Source organism: Amblyraja radiata, chromosome 19 (genome assembly GCF_010909765.2).
Source record: "Amblyraja radiata isolate CabotCenter1 chromosome 19, sAmbRad1.1.pri, whole genome shotgun sequence".
In the NCBI taxonomy this organism is placed as follows: domain Eukaryota; kingdom Metazoa; phylum Chordata; class Chondrichthyes; order Rajiformes; family Rajidae; genus Amblyraja; species Amblyraja radiata.
The window spans coordinates 5,588,041-5,612,227 of record NC_045974.1 but is presented as its reverse complement, the minus strand read 5'-3'; the positions used below and the strand labels follow the sequence as shown (position 1 = coordinate 5,612,227).

Below are 24,187 nucleotides of genomic sequence, written 5' to 3'. Positions count from 1 at the left end.
GTGGGCGTCAGTAGGCTTAAAGAATGCTTACGTAAGTGAGAGTTTACGAATGTTGCCTATTACGTAAGCCGTTACATAGGATTTTAATATTATTTAGAAATCTTTTTTAAGCCCCATTGCTTGTATCAGTACATTAGTTTTGTACATGGATTTGTTTGGGTGTTGTTTTCTAAGCCATCATTTATTGTCATCCCTTTAACTGAGTCACTCACCATTCAACCAAATCGATGACAGTGTGGTGTCACAAATGGCTACCAATACATCAACCACCACAGACAGTAGATTTCCTTTAGTCCAAAAGTTGGATCACAAGGAATATGGTGCAATGAATTATCACAGAACCTGGTTGGCATGGATCAGTTTGGGCCGAAGGGCCTGTAACTGTACTTTCAATTTGTAGAATATATTGGGGTAGCAATGCGCATAATCAAAACTTGTATGAAGGAAGATTATATGTTCTGGTTGAAAAGGTGCAGCAAAGGAGAATTATTGTATTTTGGTGCATCAGGAAATATTTGTCTGCTTCAGTGTGCAGCAGGTGTAGTTGAGTGAACTGCACTAATGGAAAAATAATTGTAATGCAATAAACAATTAATTGTCGTCTTTAAATGCACTCGGAATATTAATTCATCGTTAAAAATTAGCATAACCATTTTGTTTTTCTGTACAATTATTAAGGCACTGCTGATAATTTGTGTAAGATGGGCAAGAAGTTACAAAGAACTGAACATATTGTGAGTGGGTAAACAATAACAATGGGATTCACTTTATAGAAGGGTGAATTTAAGCACATGGGATCAAAGATAGAAAATTTGGAATCATTTCTTAACTATGAGAGTCATCAATCAATCAACCATAGGAAGATAGATTTTGGGTGTCAAGATACACAAATCATTGAAAGCTATTACACAATACAAGAAGTAGAGCAATATCCCAAATTTACTGTTCATCTGGATGTGGCCATCTTTATTTTTCTTTAATGTGTTTTTCATTTTTCCGTGTTGCATAGCGCGTTTCATCCTGTTGCACTCCACGAGGTAATCCTGGTGCAGCTGTGCATCTAGAGTCTCGTTCATAATTCACCATTGGCAAACATTGCAACTGTCTGTCGTTGAACACCTAGGGTTACCCTGGAGTGCCGGATGGTAGCTGATCTTCTGAACTACCGTCCAGGCCATTGTGTAGTTGCCACTAACCTTTGTGTAAAAAAGAACTGCAGATGCTGGTTTAAATCGAAGGTGGACACAAAATGCTGGAGTAACTCGGAGGGTGAGGCAGCATCTCTGGAGAGAAGGAATAGAAACATAGAAAATAGGTGCTGGAGTAGGCCATTCAATGTGATCATCAAAAATCAGTACCCCGTTCCTGCTTTATCCCCATATCCCTTGATACCGTTAGCCCAAAGAGCTATATCAAACTCTCGCTTGAAAACATCCAGTGAATTGACCTCCACTGCCTTCTGTGGCAGAGAATTCCACAGCTCACAACTCTCTTAAGCATCCTTAAGTACTGAGAACAAACAACATACTCCACCAATGGAGATTCGTGTTAATTAACTTTGTCCTATTGATTACCACAAGTTAACATGATGCAATGTTATTACAATTTTCTTTGATTAATTGCATTATTTTCTTAAAGGAGAGAATAATTGAACGGCTTAAAGACCAAAGAGAAAGGGATGAAAGAGAAAAACAAGAAGAAATGGATAGCTACAAGAAAGAGTTAAAAGAAATTAAAGAAAGAGTCACTGGTCTCCAAGGAGATCTCTCGGAAAAGGAGGTAAGTAATAAACCATGTTCCAGGTGAGGCAAATCAGAAAGGTTTTATGAAATCTGACTATTCTCTCAGAGGAATGCAGATAAAATCATGCCTACTATGTAATGATCTAATTAAAGCATTTATGTTGCAAAACTGGAACCAGGTGTAAAAGTAATCTCAATCTGAATACTAATTTACATAAATGAATATCCGTTATTATTTGTTTAAGAAGGAACTGCAGATGCTGGAAAATCGAAGGTAGAAAAAAATGCTGGAGAAACTCAGCGGGTGAGGCAGCATCTATGGAGCGAAGGAAATAGGCAACGTTTCGGGTCGAAACCCTTCATCAGAAGAAGGGTTCTGAGAAGAAGGGTCTGAAGAAGGGTTTCGACCCGAAACGTTGCCTATTTCCTTCGCTCCATAGATGCTGCCTCACCCGCTGAGTTTCTCCAGCATTTTTGTCTACCTCTGTTATTATTTATCATTTTTATTATTTATAATTTTCGATTTTTAGTAGTGTTACCATTTCCTGTTTTTAGTTATCCTCTCATACTGAACACCATGTGTCTGATATATCAGTGTCTGATTTTGGCTGCATAATATCTGGCATTGTAGAACTGTCCAGTTTTGACTATTTATTCTAATTACTATAATTTTATTTTGCTGGAACCTCTTGTATGGTGTTGATCTTTATGCAAATGCCAATGTGGAATTAAGTCATCATTAGTGAAGCACCAGTAACAATGTATTGAAAGTTAGTAGACAGGTTTGAGGTGTGCAGGCTCAGGACCGATTAATGAGGATCCTCCAGAATTAAATGTGAAGAAAAGCCACATGGAAATGGTGTGGTTGTGATCTGATGATCAAGTGTGAAAGCAAGTGTTGGTTGTGCTACAAGCTGGACAATATAATTTAGTTCGGAGATACAGTGTGGAAACTGTGCCACCCGTATGCCAGTTTTGTCCTACACACTAGAGACAATTTACAGAAGGCAAATAACATTCAAGCCGGTACTTCTTTGGAGCACCTGGAGAAGCCACATATGGTCACAGGGAGAACGTACAAACTCCGTACAAACAGCACCCGTAGTCAAGAACAAACCAAGGTCTCTGATGCTGTAAGACAGCAACTCTACTGGTGCGGCACTATGCTGCCCAGAAAGGAAAATCATTGGAAGGCAAAATTCAAAGCAGAAATTAAGGAGGTTGAGGGGTAGTTTGAGGAAGTTAGGTCAGATATAGGCTGGAAATACACTATGATATACATAATGTTAATGGAAATTTTAAACAATTTCATACTAACTAAAGTTGTAATTTATTTAATGCTATAGTCAGTGTTACTAGACCTCAAAGATCATGCCTCGTCTTTGGCGTCATCTGGATTGAAGAAGGATTCCAAGCTAAAAACACTGGAGATGGCTCTTGAGCAAAAGAAGGAGGAATGCAATAAATTAGAACAGCTACGCAAGGTAATTTCATATAGAAACATTTCATCTTGTCTCGGTGCTATTTTACATTCAAGACCCTGAAAATCCAATTGCACATGAATAGAAATGCAAAAATGAAATCGAAAGCGGGGATCTATAAGAAAATGTTCTAGGGCCAATCATACAAGATCATACAAGATCTGTAGGTATTCAGCTTGCATTAAAATGTGCGTGCCCTGGTGTGAAACACCTCATCCTGGGTGCAGATGCGGCATAGACGGAGGAATTGGGAGTAGGGGATGGAGTCATTACAGGAAGCAGGGTAGCAAAAAGTGTAGTCCAGATAGCCATGGGAGCCAGTGGGTTTATAGTGGATATCGGTCAGTAGTCTATCACCTGCGATGAAGATAGTGAGGTCAAGAAATGGTAGGGAAATGTCAGAAATGGTCCAGGTGTATTTGAGGTTCCGGATGAAAGTTAGTGGTGGAATGGATGAAGTCAGTGTGTGGTGTGTGGGTGCCGGAGGTAGCACCAATGCAGTCGTCGATGTAGTGGAGGTAGAGTTTGGGGATAGGGCCCTGGTACGCCTCGAACAAAGATTGTTCGACGTACCCTATAAAGAGGCAGGCATAGCTAGGGCCCATGCGCGTGCCCATAGCTACGCCTTGTATTTGGAGGAAATGGGAGGAGTCGAGTGAAAAGTTGTTAAGGGTAAGGACCAGCTCCGCTAGGCGGAGGAATGTATCAGTAGACGGGGATTGGTTGGTTCTGTGGTCGAGGAAGAAACTGAGGGCTTTAAGACCCTGCTGGTGGGGGATGGAGGGGTAGAGTGACTGGACATCCATGGTGAAAATGAGGGAATGGGGGCCTAGAAAATGGAAGTCCTGGAGTAGATGAAGAGCGTGTGAGATATCATGAACATAGGTAGGGAGGGATTTAACTGAGGGGGATAGGATGGAGTCGAGGTATGTGGAAGTAAGTTCGGTAGGACATGAACAGCCTCGCATTTGTACTATGTTCATTTCAGTATGTGGGAACAATTAAGCACGTATTTTGTTGCAAAGGTGTGATAGGAATATAATATGAAACCGTTTTAACGTGCACCACTTGCATTTGTGGCTTTGTTCTTTGGTATGTATTGAAAACACTGAAAACTATGGAGTTGTGTGTTTTGAGATCAATTAACTTCAGAGGCAAGGTCACAAGTTTCAAAGAATTGCCTGTCTTTTCAGGCTTGTTGTTTGTTTTATTTGCACCTGAGCAGCAGGAACAAGTTAGGAAAAGGAAATGAAAATAATATCTTTGACTGTGATTAAAGAAGGTGTATTAATGGGGTCTGTTAGTGTGGAAGCACAACTATCAACAACATTTGAGTAGCTGAATGAGCAGATCTTCAGACCTATAACTGAAACAATCAGTGCACATCTAGGGAGTAGATGCAGGGAATTTACTTTAAGTCGGAAAGGTGAAGCTCAAGAGTTCAGTGAGTAGAGCACAAGTAAATCGGGTCTAAAGATAACAGGTGCATGAGTTATTGTTTTGCGGATCAGATTCAGTAGAAAGGAGATTCACTTTATTCATGTAAGCAAGCTTGGGATATGGGGTTTGAAACTGAGCTCGGGGTGATTTAGGAAACGGACTCTATTCTTTGAATGAGGAATCGGTGGAATGGGATAGCTGGTTTTAGTTTTACCATTGACCATTTAGAGGAGTTCCAGCAGGAAAATCCATAACTTCACTATCAGCCAGGCAGCTGAACAGAATACTGCGTTTGTAAAATTTGGGGAATTGTGCATTTAGAAACAAAATTATTCTGTTCCTTGCTCAATTACCATTATTTAAAAAAATATCTTGAGCAACATTATTTGTATGAATTGTAATGATTGGGACAAAGTATTGCAAGTTCAACTTGTGTTTTAATAATGACAAAACAAAGACCGTGATGTGACTGTTTCTGCTAATGCTGTATAAAAACAGCCTTGTTTGCTTTCATGCAACATGGCATGCAGTCAGCAATGCTGATGTTGATGTATGGCAACAATACTGCATGAATAGTAAAAGCTCAAGAATGAATACGATTTAAAGAATTTTCCTCCACCTCTTCATGTGTTATTAGTAGGCACTGGTAAGGGGTGCGTAAATTTTTGTCTGCACCATGCTAGGGCTGGAAATAGCAAAGTTTACATATAATTTAGCATTGTTAAATGTCAGCCCAGATCATTTTGCCTAACAAGTAATTACTATTATAGCTTTGTTTATTCCAATAGATACCCAGTTGTGTTGCATGCTTCAGCCTGGTGAGGAAATGCTGAATCAGTACACAACAGAATAATTTATAGCAGTACTTAGAGCCCCAGCCAGTCTCAGTGGCCGCAATAACTCCTCATCCAATTATAAAAGGCCCATTAAATTTAACTGCATCTTTGGTTACTCAGCTGTGGGAATTTTTATTATTTCCATCTATTGAACCCACTTAAGCCTCTTTTACTCAAATGCTATGACCAGAGCTCTTTTTTTTTCCATTAACATGTTCTATGTTTACAACGCAGTTGTGTTTCATAACAGATGTTGTGTACTTAGGTGAAAAAAGGATAACATATCCCAGCAGTTGCACCATTTCTCGTCTTGGTTTGTTTTTGCTTTCTCAACCCTTCTTATTCATCACTTCCATCCTTCCAGTGAAACCAAAAATACAGTCCCAAATCTAATTAAGAATGCCTTTCTGATACTCATTTCTCACTCCCAATTCCAATCACAACGGCCCCAAAAGTTCTTCCAGAACTAAAATTATTCTCCGCTTGACAAGCCTCAAATGAAATATGTGCAAAAAATGATGAGCAGGCTTTGCCTTCTTTCTTAAACCAAATAGAATTGTGTTTCATATTACAAAAGCATATGTGTAGTAGATAGAACCAAATTGTTTCTAGGAGCTGAGGTGTTGGGAAAAGAGAGTCATACTATTTATTTCATTCCCCTTACATGTTTTTCCTCTACCTGCTAAATTTTTGTAAGGTGTCCTTGAGACTCTTGAAAGGCACCCATAAATAAAATTATTATTATTATTATACTTCACAAGACCAAATTTAGGAGATCTCAAACTTGTGCTATGTTGTGGGTCTTTGGGAATTTACTGTTGGGGTTAGGAATTGAAATGGACACAGTGTTAGCATTCAAGGTTGGATGAAAGGAATTTGAGAAAAGGATAGGCAGATGTAATGAAAATAATTTGCTCTCATTAAGAGCAAATATTGACAAGGACTGGTTGAACAAATTAGTGTCGTCCTCGTGTCCAGCGAAGTACAAAGGTATGTTCTTTCATACCCTTTGTCATTGTGGTCTGAAGTAAATAAATATTTTTTTTAAATGGCTAAAAGAATACAGGTATTCTGTCTTCTGGGATGGCATAAAACATGTAAAAGTAATGGTTTACCTATATCAACAATTTAGTAAGCCTTCAGTTGAATTGTTGTATGCAGCTTGGGACACTAATGCTCTAGCAAGGTTGCTGCAGGAGGGTAGAGAATAGTTCACTGCTGTGGCTTGCCATAATCTTTCAATTCTCCTTTGATCCAAAGGATAGAAAATGGCAAATCACAAAATAGGCTCAAGAAAGTATGCGGACAAGCCATGTATTAAACCAATAGAATTGTGCTTCAGATTACTAAAGCACATGTTTTACTTTGATGGTAGGTAAGTTTTTAGAATCAAAATCAGATGAAAACATTTGAAAAATGTAATATAATAAAGGAATGCTAGCTCTGGTTTGTTGAAGGCAAACTGTTCAACTAATTTAATGGATGACTTACAGAGAAGATTGAAGGAAATGCAATGCGTGTCATCATATGGGTTTTCAAAAGAGGATTGCAAAGTTGTACATTATAAAATGTCATAATAAAAGTCAATGTTTAAGAAGGAACTGCAGATGCTGAAAAATCGAAGGTAGACAAAAATGCTGGAGAAACTCAGCTGGTGAGGCGGCATCTATGGAGCGAAGGAAATAGGTGAATTTTCTGGTCGAGACCCTTCTTCAGACTGATGTGGCGGTGGGGGGGCGGGAAGAAGAAAGGAAGAGGTGGAGACAGTGGGCTGTGGGAGAGCTAGGAAGGGGAGGGGGAAAGAAGGAGAAAGCAGGGACTACCTGTAATTGGAGAAGTCATTGTTCATACCGCTGGGATGTAAACTACCCAAATGAAATACGAGGTGCCTCTCCTCCAATTTACAGTGGGCCTCACTGGCCATGGAGGAGGCCCACGACAGAAAGGTGGATTCGGAATGGGAGGGGGAGTTGAAGTGCTGAGCCACCGGGAGATCAGGTTGGTTATTGCGAACTGAGCGGAGGCGTTGGGCGAAGCGATCGCCAAGCCTACGCTTGGTCTCACCAATGTAGTGCAGCTGACACCTAGAGCAGCGGATGCAATAGATGAGGTTGGAGGAGGTGCAGGTGAACCTCTGCCGCACCTGGAAAGACTGCTTGGGTCCTTGGATGGAGTCAAGGGGGGAGGTAAAGCGACAAGTGTAGCATTTCCTGCGGTTGCAAGGGAAAGTGCCAGGAGAGGGGGTGGTTTGGGTGGGAAGGGACGAATTGACCAGGGAGTTACGGAGGGAGCGGTCTCTGAGGAAAGCCGAAAGGAGAGGAGATGGGAAGATGTGGCCAGTGGTGGGATCCCGTTAGAGGTGGCCAAAAGTCAATGATCACTTTGATAATGAAGGTAGACACAAAATGCCAGAGTAACTCAGCGGGACAGGCAGCATCTCTGGAGAGAAGGAATGGATGACATTTCGGGTCGAGACCCTTCTTCAGACTGATGCCCTTTGATAATGAGCTGGCATAAGAATAGAAAGTGAAGTAATGGAAAATAGTTTTCAGGTTGAGGAAGCGAGTTGGTGGTTCTTCTAGTTTCATTGTGTTTTTTTTTAAATCTATATTTTTGTCTTACTATATAGGTGTGCTAAATAAAACTTCAGAATATGAAAGTAATACAAAACCTGGAACAATAGACTTCAAAAGGTTATAAGTATAGAAAGGGCGGACAGCAACAGCAGATATCAGAGAAAGACACAAAGTGCTAGAGTAGCTCAGTGGGTCAGGTAGCATCTTTCGGGATGGTATGGTAATCGGAAGGGAATAATTAGCATGATCCATGGAGGTGAAAAACATAACTCTGGTCCTCTAGCCACGGAGGTAGCCTGAATATCTCCAGCGCTGTGTATCTTTATTAGTGAATTTGATGCAGATTTCAGAAAAAATCAAGATACTCACAAAACCTACTCAAACCTTTTGTCCTTGCAAATGTTCATCTGACCATTTTCTGAATTTTACTTCCAGACCCTGGAGACGACAAACGAGGGACGAGCCGGTGCTGATCTCAATGAGCGTATCCAGCAATTGGAGGTGGTGGTGGCACAGTACAGAGAGGAAGCGAACAAAGGCCAAGCAGAAGTAGACAGACTACTTGATATCTTAAAAGAAATGGAAAATGAAAAAAATGACAAAGATAAAAAGATAGCAGAGCTGGAGAAGTAAGTTATTTGTTTTTATTGAATCAAATAAGTTTTCCGATTACATTTTGCTTTGTATTCATTTGCTGAAAACAAATATATTCATTAACATGCTTTTAGATATACTGTAAAACGTGATATCATCCTGGAAATACGTGATTGATAACACATCTTGGGTTTTCATAATATATACCATTCACCAAGTTCAGTTCAAACCTATTAAATGCAGTTTTTGATAAACTGGTGATATTCGCAGACATTTCACATGAACTTTAAATTTTAGTTTTTTAAAAAGCCCATGGATTTGGTCCAATTATACTTGTCACAAGTTAATTTGCTACTTCAAGCTTGTGGTTGTTATGCTCTATTTGTAGCACTGGGCCATTTGGTGTTCATGGCTTTGTCAATAAGAACCTGGACAATCCAGTAAATTCAAGTTGTAGGATGTGAACTTGGTAAACGCATTCTTGGTCCCCTGGTCATCGAGTCATAAAGTGTGGAAACGGGCCCTTCGGCCCAACGCGCCCACACCAGCCAACAATATCCCAGCTGCACGAGTCCCACTTGCCTGCACTTGGTCCATATCCCTCAAAACCAGTCTAACTGTTTCTTAAATGAAGGGATAGTTCCAGCCTCAACTACCTTCTCTGGCAGCTTGTTCCATACGCCCACCACCCTTTGTGTGAAAAAGTTTCCCCTCGGATTCCTATTAAATCTTTTCACCTTCAACCTATGTCCTCTGGTCCTCGATTCCCCTACTCTGGGCTAAAGACTATGTGCATCTACCCAATCTATTCCTCCTCAAGGGTGCGTTCTGTCACCTCAGCTCTTCTCACTTTACACCAACATCCTCACATCCCAATGCAGCTCAGTCAAAATTTTCAAATATGCAGACGACACAACAATAATTGGCCTCATCTCAGACAACAACGAATCACAATACCATCAAACAGTGGACAGCGCAGTCAAATGGTGCGCAGACAACAACCTCCAGCTTAATACTTCAAAAACCTTAGAAATCATCATAGATTTCAGACGCAAACAAAACCTCAAACCCCCGGTCCATGTCAACTCCCATCCCATAACCTCCACAAACTCATTTAAGTTTCTGGGCACCTATATTTGCAATAATCTAAAATGGCACATCAACGCAGACCACATCATCAAGAAAGGACAACAACGCCTATACTTCCTCAGACAGCTCAAAAGGTTCAGAGTCCACAAACACCTCCTGGTCTGTTTTTATCAATCCATCATTGAAAGCATCATCACCTCCTCAATCACAGTCTGGTACGGAAACACTGACAGTCACTCACTACACAGAATACAGCGCATTGTCTCCAAGGCCTCCAGAATCATCAACTCCCCCCTCCCCTCAATCCATTCCATTTACCTCCAACGTACCTCAAAACGGGCAATAAAGATCATCTCGGACCCCTCCCATCCAGCAAACCACCTTTTCCAGTCTCTCCCTTCAGGGAGGCGCCTCAGGTCACTTGCTACAAAATCCACCCGCTTTAAAAACAGTTTTTTCCCCTCAGCAATAAGAACACTCAATTCCCTCCAATAACAGTCAATACTAAGGACTTTTGATGTATACAGTGTCTTGTCTATGGTCTTTGTCTGTTCTTTTGCACTATGTATTGTTGGTGAGATTTGTGATTTGTGATGTGGTATGGATGCACTTTATTACTGTGATCTGTGTTGTTATTAGTGTTAATGTGACTAAAGCAGTGTACCATCATGTACCGAACCCAAATACCACCAACCCTGGTCGTGTGGCAAATAAAGATTCTATCTATCTATCTATCTATCTATCTATCTATCATGATCTCTATAGGATCACCCCTTATCCTCCTGTGCTCCATGGAATAGAGAGACCCAGCCTACTCAACCTCTCCCTATAGCTCACACCCTCTAGTCCTGGCAACATCCTAATAAATCTTTTTTGAATCCTTTCAAGCTAGACAATATCTTTCCGATAACATGGTCAGATCTCAACACAAAATTCTAAATGCAGTCTCACCATCTTATACAACTGCAACATGACCTCCCAACTTCTATACTCAATACTCTGACTGATGAAGGCCAAAATGCCAAAAGCCTTTTTGACCACCTTATCTACCTGCAACTCGACTTTCAAGGAACCATTCATCTGTACTCCTAGATCCCACTGATCCACAACACTACCCAGAGGCCAATCATTTACTGTGTAGGTCCTGCCCTTGTTTGACATCCCAAAATGCAACACCTCACACTTCTCTGTATTAAATTTCATCACCCATTCCTCTGACCACTTGGCCAATCTATCCAGATCCTGCTACAACTATCTTCACTGTCTGCAAAACCACTAACTTTTGTATCATCAGCAAACTTGCTAACCTTGCCTGTATGTTCTCATCCAAGTTATTGATGTAGATGACAAACAGTAACGGGCCCAGCACCGAACCCTGAGGCACCCCACCAGTCACAAGCATCCAGTCTGGGATGCAACCTTCCACCATTACCCTCTGCTTCCTTCCATGGAACCAATTTGCTATCCATTCAGCTATCTCTCCTTGAATCCCATGCGATCTAACCTTCCAGAGCAGCCTACCATGCGGAACCTTGTCGAACGCCTTACTGAAGTCCATGTACACAACATCTACAGCTCTGCCCTCATCAACCTTTTCTTCAAAAAAATCAATCTGATTTGTGAGACACGACCTCCCACGTACAAAACCATGCTGACTATACCTAATCATCCCTTGCCGATCCAAATGCCTGTATACCCTATTCCTCAGAATACTCTCCAGTAACTTACCAACTACAGATGTTAAGCTCACCTGCATATAGTTCCCAGCATTTTCCCTGATGCCCTTCTTGGAAAGAGGTGCAACATTTACCACCCTCCAGTCTTCCGACACCTCCCCTGTATTTAAGGACTACTCATAAATTTCAGCCTTGAACAACGAGAAAGGAATTTTACCATTATTTTGCAATTTCTATTATTATTATAACATTCTTTTAAAACAAAAGTCAGTCTTTCTCACTGTATCTTTTAAAATAAGGAGTTTTTTCTAAATAGGATCTAAAATCATAAAACCATACACTGGGGCGGTTAGTTAAGTAACAAAACACATGTACAGTGACTTGCAAATGTTTTCCTACCCCTTGAACTTTTCCACATTTTGTCACGTTACAACCACAAACGTAAATGTATTTTATTGGGATTTTATGTGATAGACCAACACAAAGTGGTGCATAATTGTGAAGTGGAAGGAAAATGATACATGGTTTTCAAATTTTTTTACAAATAAAAAAACTGAAAAGTGTGGCGTGCAAAAGTATTCAGCCCCCCTGAGTCAATACTTTGTAGAACCACCTTTCGCTGCAATTACAGCTGCAAGTCTTTTGGGGTATGTCTCTACCAGCTTTGCACATCTAGAGACTGAAATTTTTGGATGGAGAGCGTCTGTGAACAGCAATTTTCAAGTCTTGCCAGAGATTCTCAATTGGATTTAGGTCTGGACTTTGACTGGGCCATTCTAACACATGAATATGCTTTGATCTAAACCGTTCCATTGTAGCTCTGGCTGTATGTTTTGGGTCATTGTCCTGCTGGAAGGTGAACCTCCGCCCCAGTCTCAAGTCTTTTGCAGACTCTAACAGGTTTTCTTCCAAGATTGCCCTGTATTTGGCTCCATCCATCTTCCCATCAACTCTGACCAGCTTCCCTGTCCCTGCTGAAGAAAAGCATCCCCACAGCATGATGCTGCCACCACCATGTTTCACAGTGGGGATGGTGTGTTCAGGGTGATGTGCAGTGTTAGTTTTCTGCCACACATAGCGTTTTGCATTTAGGCCAAAAACTTCCATTTTGGTCTCATCTGACCAGAGCACCTTCCTCCACATGTGTGCTGTGTCCCCCACATGGCTTGTGGCAAACTGCAAACGGGACTTCTTATGGCTTTTTTTCAACAATGGCTTTCTTCTTGCCACTCTTCCATAAAGGCCCGATTTGTGGAGTGCACGATTAATAGTTGTCCTGTGGACAGATTCTCCCACCTGAGCTGTGGATCTCTGCAGCTCCTCCAGAGTTACCATGGGCCTCTTGGCTGCTTCTCTGATCAATGCTCTCCTTGCCCGGCCTGTCAGTTTAGATGGACGGCCATGTCTTGGTAGGTTTGCAGTTATTCCATACTCTTTCCATTTTCGGATGATGGATTGAACAGTGCTCCGTGAGATGTTTAAAGCTTGGGATATTTTTTTATAACCTAACCCTGCTTTAAACTTCTCCACAACTTTATCCCTGACCTGTCTGGTGTGTTCCTTGGGCTTCATGATGCTGTTTGTTCACTATTGTTCTCTAACAAACCTCTGAGGCCTTCACAGAACAGCTGTATTTATACTGAGATTAGATTACACACAAGTGGACTCTATTTACTAATTAGGTGACTTCTGAAGGCAATTGGTTGCACTGGATTTTATTTAGGGGTATCAGAGTAAAGGGGGCTGAATACTTTTGCACGCCACACTTTTCAGTTTTTTATTTGTAAAAAAATTTGAAAACCATGTATCATTTTCCTTCCACGTCACAATTATGCGCCACTTTGTGTTGGTCTATCACATAAAATCCCAATAAAATACATTTACGTTTGTGGTTGTAACGTGACAAAATGTGGAAAGGTTCAAGGGGTATGAATACTTTTGCAAGCCACTGTATGTCCTGTGTATATCTGTTGTGATAATTTAATATGTAAATTAACTATTGCTTTGCTCTCCTTATGCAAAATTGATCGGAGACGTCTCAAGTTAAAACCTGCACCATAACGGGAGATATTGCAGTCTGTATGTTAGAATTATGTGTTGCTTTATGAGATTATTCTCAATGTAAATTTGGAGCCTGACTTTCGAGTTTCTTTAGACATCACATACTGACTTTCGGGCAGACCAGCAGAGCTCCAACCATCTCAATGTGCATGTTCATTCTTTGTCCAAAAACATCATCATCTGATTCTCCTGGAGAAAAATATCTGTGGAGGAGCGGGCATGGAACCTATACTTTACTTCTGGCCTAACTGCACCCTCTTGTGATGTATTACATTTTAAATGTCTAGATCTAAGCTGGTGGATGTCAAGTCAAGAGAGTTTATTGTCATGTGTCGCAGATAGGACAATGAAATTCTTGCTTGTTGCAGCACGACAGAATATTTTAGGCAAAAATACAGATCAGATCAGATCAGTGTGACCATATACCAGAGAATATATAAATATATACACACACACACACATAAATACACAGATAAAGTGCAATACGCTGTTATAGTTCATAGTTTGTTTGAAGTTGTGTTTAATAATCTGATGGCTGTGGGGAATAAGCTGTTCCTGAACCTGGATGTTGCAGATTTCAGGCTCCTGTAATGTATGAAGAGTCTTCATACTTCAAAATTTTCAACAAGGAGATCAATTAGGGCTCCTTAAATAAATAACAATTCTGTTGTCAGTTACGCCTTCTGCAATTTCTATTGTCACTATCACACATACTCTGATCATTGCTGTGTACAATGTTACTTCAGACATTCAATTTGAGCTGAATCTACTGCTTTAAGTTTGACTGACTAGGTTGACAACTAACTCAACTGTGGTGTAAGGTTTCATAGCTCCCACTCATTATCACCACTGTGCAAAGTTTATAGGCTGTATGGTGAGTTCTTCACTGGCTACCGAGCATGCTCCTCTCTCATCATGTTTCTTCTTTGTTAGCTTGTCAATTAGACCCAGCCCGCTCCAATGTGCTCATTGCTTATAGATAAGTTAGCATGGGAAGGTTTTTCACAGTCTATGGTTCCCTTGTGAATTGTAAAATATCCTTCAGCTGTCAGGGGTTTTCTGCTTTAATAGATTGTGTGTTTTTTCTTGATGTAACACAGAACTGTCTTGTCCAAGATCCTTATCTCATAGTTTTCCACAGCTTCACTCTTTACCATGAGAGTTTCTTTTAATTATGGGGAATGAGGAAGATAATTCCACAGTGATGATCAAAAAATGCCAAAAAAGTTGTCTTCCACTTCCTCTTGTTTAACTGCTGGAACCTGGGACTGCGAAATCTGCTGACAGCATGAAATTAAAAAAATTCAATGTAAGAGTGATGGATGGTTAAGAGGAACAATTCAAGTCACCTGTATGGCAAAAAGAGATTCCAGGATGAGGAGTGGAAGAGGTTGTCATTCAAATTCTCAGGGTGTATGGCAGTCCAGTCCATGATTGCAGGCTGCATGCTAGTGCCCCCTTTATGAATAATCTGAATTGTGTGATTCAGTGTTAATGTTCTACTAAGTGTTGGTAAGCATCAGAATGCTAGGTAGGAAAAGTGATTGCAAAGGGTTGTTGTCTGGTTACAAAATGCAGGTTGGTTTTGACTTATTCTTGAGATATTACATGGATTTTGTGCATGGGGGGGGGGGGTGAAATATGTCGGAAAGAACTGTAGATGCCGGTTTAAATCGAAGGTAGACACAAAATGCTGGAGTAACTCAGCGGGACAGGCAGCATCTCTGGAGAGAAGGAATGGGTGACGTTTCTAGTCGAGACCCTTCTTCAGGGGAAAATATGTCTAGTGGTGGAAATCTTGTTGGAGCTGGCAGGAATTGTGAAGTATGTCCTGTGGAGTACGGTGGCTAGTTGGGTGGAAGTCTGTTCTTGCTACAGGAGGAGAGCGGAGATGCAAGAAATGGATGAGATACAGTCACAGACTGCCCACTGTGTTTGTTAGACCCACAGTTCACATTCTCTCTAGCAGAGCAGTTTCTGTATCAGCGTGATCACGATCCAAGCCCAATGCAGACTAGATTGAAGATGTGATTTAAAATAAAGACAGCAAGCATACCAAAAATTGTGGGTTCTTAATGAGCATAACTCACTGAAAGTATTGGCTATTTCCAGTAGATGCTAAACGCCTTCATGGAGTGCTACAAAGCCCTCAGATATGGAGTGGACCTTTTGTAATCAAACCTGCTTAAAACATGCTTTTTCATTCCTAGAAAGCATTTTAATATTTACACCCACTCTGTATTCTGTACATATCAAATTCAGACAATGAGTTGCTGAACCATGTAAGAGACCTGCTCCAACTTTTGTTCTGACTACTTCACGCCAATGAAAGATCTTGGTTATCGAACACCAACTTATTTGTATTACTTAGTAGCATGTCACATGATTAAGTGTGAGCTCAATGATCTCCTTTTGATAAATAGAGCACCATTTAGCTCTGGATCAAGTCAAGTTTACTATCATAAATACGGAGGTACAGGTGCAAAGAATCTTGCTTGCAGCTGCATCACAGGTACACAAAATATGAATTGTACATAAATAATACTTTCTAAAAGGAAAAAGTGTAAAAAGGAAAATAAATGCAAAAGTAAGACAGTGCAAAACGCACTTAGAAAAATAGTAGTGGAAGAGATGTCCGTAGTGTTTTGATGCTGAGGCAGGATTACAGTTGTGCAGGTTGGTAATGAACCTAACGCTTGTAAGAAAGTAGCTGTGTCCATAAAATACAAGTTAACATTTGTAGTTAAGGAGTTGGATTTTTTTTTAAATTGTCAAGAAAATCACCTTGCATAGTTTTTTCTGAAATATTTCTGACTAATATTTGATTTAGCAGAATTTGCACTGTAAAGGTGTTGGCTAATTGGAATAGTCCTTTTAATTATTATTGGTGCTAAAAGCATTACTTATGTAAAAAATTGCCTTGTGCATGCTGCAAGAGTAAATGTTTTACGAATGTAGCTGTTCATTAACCTCTTAAAAAATCTTTCTTTCACATCTCCTGCCTGGATTGTCAACAGCTGTCAGGCATCAAGGTCAGTAGCTATTTTTATCTAGCTGCCTGTCTGAGTATCTTTATTCTGGTCAAGCATGCTTGTGGAGAAACAAACTAAAGGAGAGCATCACATTATTCTGTTTTTTATGTGACTTTTTTTTTTACCCTCTAACCATTTGCTGTTCTACTCTAATTTTGTTTCTCAACTTGGTAGCAGAACCATGGAATGGAAAGAGGCCATTCAGCCTGCCGAGTTCATACTGGCTCCATCTAAGAGCATTTCAGGTCCCATCTCCCTCCTTCCTACAGTCTCGCAAATTATTTTCTTTCAGATACTGATCCAGCATAATTTTAAATTCTACAACTTAATCTGCCTCCAACTACTACTTCTGGCAATATATTCCAAACTTGAACTAGTTGCTGCTTGCAAATCTTTTCCTGGTGTTAGTTTTGGTTCTTCTACCAATGATCTTCATTTGTGTTCCTAATTCTTTACCTTCCTGCCAATGTTTCCTCTCTGCTGTCTAATACTTTGTTTTAAATACCTCTTAGTTTTAAAAGTGTTTATAAAATCCTTTTCTGTATCCAAAAAAAATCACCAGCTTTACTAGTTTCTATGCATGACTTAAGATCACATCATTGAAACCTTTTTAATAAATATTTCCTGTATTCCTACTTAAACTATGCTATAATTGTAGCTGAATTAATGTTCATAAAGGCTCATCACGAGTCCCTTTCTCTTGTACCTAGTTATAAAGCCTAGTGTTTACGACACTTTTCTGAATTTGCATTGCCACTTTCAATGAACCATAGACCTGCAAAGATAATTATCTGTTGTGATATTCCTTTGAGTTGTGTCTCTTTATGGTTATTGCCTCATACAGTTATAGTCACACATAGCACTGGCATTTCTGAGTATTAAAATGCCTTTTATCACCTTTCTGCCCAAATCTTCTTGAAGTCTGTTAACAGCCTTCTCACAATACACCAGGCCTCCAAATTTTCTTCTCAGGTGCAACTTTGACATTCTGTTGCCCTGTATGCTCAAGTCATTAATATACAGAGGGGAAACAATGTTCCTAGTACCAACTCCTGGGAACTCCACTGTACTTTACCTTGCAATTGGAAAACAACATTTCAGAACTACTCTTGGTTTCCTCGGTACTGGTGGGATGAGGCAGAGGGAAGTCAATGCATTGAATTTAAAAAAATCCCAGCAGTAAAAAAAGGAGCTGGAATTAACTGGTCTACTTTCTTTTTATTTCTCCTCAAATACAGTGTGGAGGAGAAATGGAGAAAGAAGAAAGGTAGAATGTTCAGGAAGGAACTGTAGATGCTGGTTTACACCGAAGATGGATACAAAACGCTGGAGTAATTCAGCGGGACAGACCGTATATCTGGATAGAAGGAATGGGTGACCTTTCGGGTCAAGACCCTACTTCTAACTGGCAGTCTCGACCCGGAAATCACCCATTCCATCTATCCAGAGATGCTGCCTGTCCCGCTGAGTTACTCCAGCATTTTGTATCATCGGTAAAAAATGGTAGAGATTTGGTTGTCTTGTTATTGGAAATTAGGTGATGATGTAGTCATCGGAAATGTGCATATTTAAGACTTTGTTAAATATTTGAAAATAATGGTTTCACTTTTGTCATTCATCTGACTATCCAGATTTGGGGGCCTTGCATTTAGAGGAATCATCAAAGAAATCCAGTAGAGAATTCTGTAGAGAAAAATTGAAATAGTGAAAGCAAATTGGAACTTTTTTCACAGATTATATTGGAAGTTATGTGATTGCATCAATAGTTCAATGATACTTTATTGTCACATGGTCCGAGGTACAGTGGAATTCATTTTTGTATACAATTCAGTACAGGTATTTGGAGAAAGCACATAAGAAAAAAGCATTAAGCATGAGATGGACGACCATTTTTACCAAACCAAATTGAGCAGATAGTTGCCTTTTCTAACGCATAATCCTAAAATCCCTTAAATCTGCTGATGCTACATGAATCCACTCTATATTCCAAGTCATTTCAGTTTCTTTAACCACAAGATGATGGCATTTTACCTCTCCTTAAGTATTCTATAGCATGGGCTCAACAGTCCAGTAATTTGTTATGGCCAGCAGGATATAATAGACTAGATATGTATTTGATATGGGAGCAATTTTCGTTCTACCTGTAGGTTTCTTTTTAATATGTGCTAACTGCATTTTTGAATGAAATAATAAAACTAATATAAGCATAATTACTTCCTTGTAAACATTTCTGAAAAGAACTTTGATGTCCTTTATTGTCAGTGGGACTGGCTGATTAGAGTAAAGATACAGAATGGAAAATTGCCCTTCAGCCCACTAAGTCCATGCCGACCATCAATCATCCATTCTCACTAGTTATCCCATTTTCTTATCGTGGGGGGGACGGGGGACGGGGGACGGGACCGGGACCGGCACCAGAGCACCAGGAGGAAACCCACGAGATCACTGGGAGAACAAACTCCACTCAGACAGTAACTGATCAAGTCCAGGGCTCTGGCGCTGTGAGTGAGCAGCTCGACCTGCTGTGCGACTGTGCTGCCCCTCTAAACTGCTGTGAAGTATGTTCACTTTGCACGGATTCTGCTAATATAGTTGTTGCACGAGACCTGACTTCAATGAAGCAGAGTAATAATCTTTGGAAAAATTAATTTTATTCCACATCACTTTCGAATCACTGTGGGGCTCGACAACATATTTAAATTCAATGGCTTCATCTTGAGACGCAGAATATTATTTATTTTTTAACATTGGCGTTGGAATGGCTCATTAGGTCCCTTAATCGAGTGTACCATTTAAGGATGATTGGCCTAGTTAGTTATTAATATATTTGATTGATCAAAATGATATAGCATGTAATAAGGCCACATGGCCCATCAATAATCTTTGCACACCAGTGCCAGATTAACCCAGTTTTGCACGTACTCTTTGCACACTAGAGGTAATTTACAGAAGCCAAGTAACCTACCCACCCACGGGTCTTTGGGATGTTGGAGGAAACAGGAGCACCAAGAGGAAAGCTGCATGGTCACAAGGAATGTGCAAACTCCACACAAACAGCACCCCAACTCAGGATCAAACCCGAGTTTCTCACTCCACCAGCAGTTCAATCAGCTGTGTCACTCTGCTGCCTTATTTATTCTTTAGACTAACTTACATTTTCATCTAACTGGGTGGCTAAAATGTGTACGCAATTTTAGCACAAAAGAAAGAAAATAAACAGAACTTGATGGGATGGTCATTGGTATGTGTTGGTTAAAGTTCTGAGTCAAACGTGTAAAGAGCAACATATTGGCAGATGTTTACATGCCTTAGATGGTTATATTGGAAATACATCCAAAATACTTTTTCACACAGAGAGTTGTGAGTTTGTGGAATTCTCTGCCTCTGGCAGTGGAGGCCAGTTCTCTGGATGCTTTCAAGAGAGAGTTAGATAGGGCTCTTAAAAATAGCAGAGTCAGGGGATATGGGGAGAAGGCAGGAACGGGGTACTGATTGTGGATGATCAGCCATGATCACATTGAGTGGTGGTGCTGGCCCGAAGGGCTGAATGGCCTACTCCTGCACTGATTGTCTATTGTCAATGTGGCAGGTTGAGAATTTGAACTCTATATAAATGATTTGGCAACAAATACGATTATCAGGAGGTGACAATAATTAATTTAGATTATCAATGAAATCTTGACTGGTTCATTAATATGTGAGAATGCAGAAAATCTACTGTGTCACAGCAATATGATTGAATATAGATAACATTTTATTCTTATTCCATCTACTGACTACATTCTTGGCTTTCAATACTTGGCTACGTCATAAAACAACAATACAAGTTCAAGGGGGAGAAAAAGCAGGCAATTTTAGCAAATACATTTGTAAAATCAAAGAATTAACAACTGCAGGAGTTGAAAGACAACCTGACTAAGTTGGAATTTGTTGTAAAAGGACTTTCACCTCTCCAATGCGCTGTCGACTAGGACACGTATTTTTTTTCTTCTAAAATCAATTAATTTAAGTTTGTTAACTTAAATTGATGCAAAATTTGCTGCTGTCAAAGGATTTAAAGTACTTGACTTGCTGCTTTTGTAGTGTTAGACTTCAGTAAACATAAGTCTATTAAACGGCCCTTTTATATTTCAGCATGCTTTCACTTTGTTTTCTGAGACCGCCAAGTAACAAGAGTATTGCTCTCTCCATCTCTTCTGCCAACCCTAACCATCCACCCAAGTAACTGCAAAAAGGATGCATTCAGGTCAAAAAATCCTAAGACTGATGTATGTTTTGAACATGGTTTATGCAGTAAGATTTGTAGCAGGCTGTCAGAGTTTTGCTCATTTTTATTTGTAAGAATAAATTGACCAAAAATATGTCGTAAAGAAGGAATTGATGTGCACATATATACATGTTTTTGATGTTCTTATAATTTTGTGAATTTGCTCCTCGCCTACGGTAATTTTCTTTCTCACTTATAGTCTATTGCGGCATTTACTGTATTGAACCAGAGGGGGAAGAGTCACACTTGCTTCATCTTAACTTTGTGCTACTGTTTGTTTATGGAAGAAACACAGACAATAAGTCAGTGAGAAATAAAGTAAATATGCTTTGTTTCAGATAGTGCATTGATGCTACTCATCTTGTACACTGAGCAGCATACAGTTGGCAAATCAAATTTCACAGTAAAGAACTATTGAACCATTGCTTTCTCAAAGCATTGCCAAGATTCGGCTGAAAAATCACAAGTTGGGAGTGGATAGAGTTGGTTGCTAATTATGTGGCAGATAAGTAAATCCACAGATGTTAGGGATTTTCTAATGCTTATTTTCATATTCCTAATACAAATTTTTTAAACTAGGGATTTCAATTCTCTCGCTGTTGGACAAGAAAAATGAATCTGATGAATTGATAAAAGATAAAATTAGAATCTAGTATTTCAAAGTTAGCTTGGTATAATATACTAAATATTCATAGAATAATACAGAACAGAAATTGGCACTTATGGCATAACTTGTCCGAGCCGATCCTAGTGCCTATCAACGCTAATCACATTTATCTGCATTAGGTTCATATCTCTCTACTCCTTTCCTATCCAAGTACCTGTCCAAATGCCTTTTAAACATTGTAATAGTATCTACCTCCACTACCTCCTGTGGCAGCTTGTTCAAAATATTCAGCACCCTCTGTGGAAAAACATATCTTCAGATCTTCTGTAAATTTCTCCCCTCTCACCTTAAACGTGTGCCCCCTAGTTCTAGTCTTCCCTGCCCTGGGGAAAGGATTCTAATTATCTATGCCTCTCAACATTTTGAAAACCACGAAGGACACCCCTCAGCCTCCTTCAATCCTGTGAGAATAATAATAGCAAGAGAATCTTAATACTAGATTTATTACTCTGGACATTTCTAAGTGATATTTCCCTTTCTACACATTCAAATGGGAATTTACTTCTCATTTCCTCTCCATACCACATTGCTAGGTAAGGGGATAGGTAGGTGACCTTGCTGAGACCTCTCTGAATGCAGCTCTTGATTAAGCCTCTAAGGGATATCAAAGAAACTGGAGTGACTGAAACTTTCACATTTCTTTAATTCCATCCTGACTCGGGGGAAGTTATCTTTTGCTTGTTCTAACTTGTGTCTGAAATTATGATATGGCTGAAATTGGGTACATGGTGTGGAGAACAGCATACAGATGAAGCAAAGTCCCACCACACCTTTGCTCTCTGCTTTGAAACTCCATTTGACACTGTTACAGATGTCGATATAAAGTCATACAAAGTTGTAGTCACATGTTTTTAATGAAATTGTAGTGTTTGCTTACTCAGTGGGGATTAAAGTTAAAAGTGAAGGTGGGTTTTTGAAATGCTAGTGATCCTGATCAAACCAAATTTTGCAGTCCAACAGATATATCATTCTGAGCCTTTTTTTCCTTTGGTAATAATGGAAGTGACAAGAATCTTTGCAAAATACACTGTAAGTGAAAAGATAATGACCGTAGGCGAGGAGCAAATTCACAAAAGTATAAGAGCATAACTTTGTAGATCAACTTTGATTGAATCTTTCTGAGTTTAGACTGCACAAATAGAAATTGAAAGCAGGACAAGTTTTAGCCTATAATAACTACACATAAATAATTAGATCCAACTGTTCGTCGTTATTCTTAATATTCTCAGCATTATTAAATTGGATCTCATTGAAACCAGTACACAACAGATCTTTAACAAGAGCACAACACATCATAGATTTTACTATGACTCATCTTGCTTAAAACTTGAGAATACTGGGAATGTTCATCAAGGCAAACCACACCTGACGAGAGAAAAAAGTTTTTTTAGGTTTGGATTGCAGACTTTTCATCGGACTTGGAAAAAAGTTAATAAATAAACAATTTTAAGATGCAGATAGAAGTATTTTAAAAAAGAAAGGTGTTTGAAAGAGTGGATAACATGGACGAATAAATTACAAAATGTGTGATACAGTAAAATAAAAATAGCCCAAAGTAAGTGAAAACACTGATCTGTAATTTTCAAAGCAATTGAAAGGAGGTGCTGGCAATTTACAATAACCATGTTAAGATGGTTATTGCAGAGGGTTGCAATGTGTTTGCTTGGAAAACTAAGTTTGCCTCATCTAGTTCCTATGCTGCGCTTGTCCGTGTTGAAGATCATGGAGTTTGGCGATGAAGTTCAAGTAACCACCAACCATAGTGTGTCCATCACGCAGAACATGAATATTTATGAGGGGAGACTGAATACCAAACAATTTACTGCAATATTAGGGATTGGGGACAAATTTCCTGAGTGCTGTTGGACATGGACTTATTAATGCAGCAGTGATTATTCTAATACTGAGGCAGTAGAAGGCTTTGGGGAGTTGGGAGATGAGCTAGTTGCCATAGAATTCCCAGCCATTGACCTTCCCGTGTAGTCTGAGTTTTCACATGGCTGATTCAGATCATTGGTGACTCAAGATGTGGATGGTGGGCTACTTTAATTGCTATGGAGAGATGGTGAGATTCTCTCTAAATGCAATGAATGTTTGTGGTTCCAATGTTATAAGACATTTATCACTTCATCCATGATAATTGCCTAGAGATGGCTACACATGGATGGATTGTTTAATTGTTAAGAATTGGAAATTGAATTGAATATATGTACTTTTTATTTATTTGTTTTTTTTGGATCTAGGCCTCGCTGGCAAAACCGACATAAATTGCCCATCTCTAAATCCCTTGATCAGGTGCTGGTGAACTGCCTTTTTGAACCCACTGCATCTCATTTAGTGAAGGTATTCTCACAGTGCTGTTAGGTAGTGAGTTCCAGGATTTTGTTTCAGTGGCCAAACTTAGATATATTTGAATTCAGATGGTGTGTGACTTGGAGGAGAACATTCATGTGGTAATGTTCCCAAGCTCCTGTTCAACTTGGTGACACACATTACAGGCTTGGGAAATATTGTCAATGTAACATATGTGAATAACTGCAATGTCTTTTGCAGATGGTGTGTACTATTGCCACTGCACTAGTGTAAGAAGGAATTAAAGCCCTGTCCCACGGTGCGAGTTCATTCAAGTGCTCTCCCGAGTTTAAAAAAAATCAAACTCGTGGTAAGCACAGAGAATGAACGTAGCGAGTACGTCGAAGCTCGGGGACGTCTCTTAGCGGCTCGTA

At 39.7% G+C, this 24,187-nt stretch overlaps 1 protein-coding gene across 5 annotated transcripts in view; it reads left to right on the top strand.

Annotated features, from left to right (window-relative positions):
- Nucleotides 1–24,187, top strand: part of erc1 (ELKS/RAB6-interacting/CAST family member 1) — a 425,697-nt gene that overhangs the window by 54,268 nt on the left and 347,242 nt on the right. For 2 of the 5 annotated variants that reach the window (XM_033037518.1, XM_033037521.1), the window contains exons 10-13: nucleotides 1,639–1,779; nucleotides 3,089–3,226; nucleotides 8,511–8,704; nucleotides 16,513–16,527. In XM_033037518.1, coding sequence (XP_032893409.1) covers nucleotides 1,639–1,779; nucleotides 3,089–3,226; nucleotides 8,511–8,704; nucleotides 16,513–16,527 — 488 coding nt within the window. Of the gene's footprint in view, nucleotides 1–1,638; nucleotides 1,780–3,088; nucleotides 3,227–8,510; nucleotides 8,705–9,969; nucleotides 9,974–16,512; nucleotides 16,528–24,187 lie in introns of all 5 variants that reach the window. The other 3 variants (XM_033037520.1, XM_033037522.1, XM_033037519.1) reach the window with 2 other exon arrangements.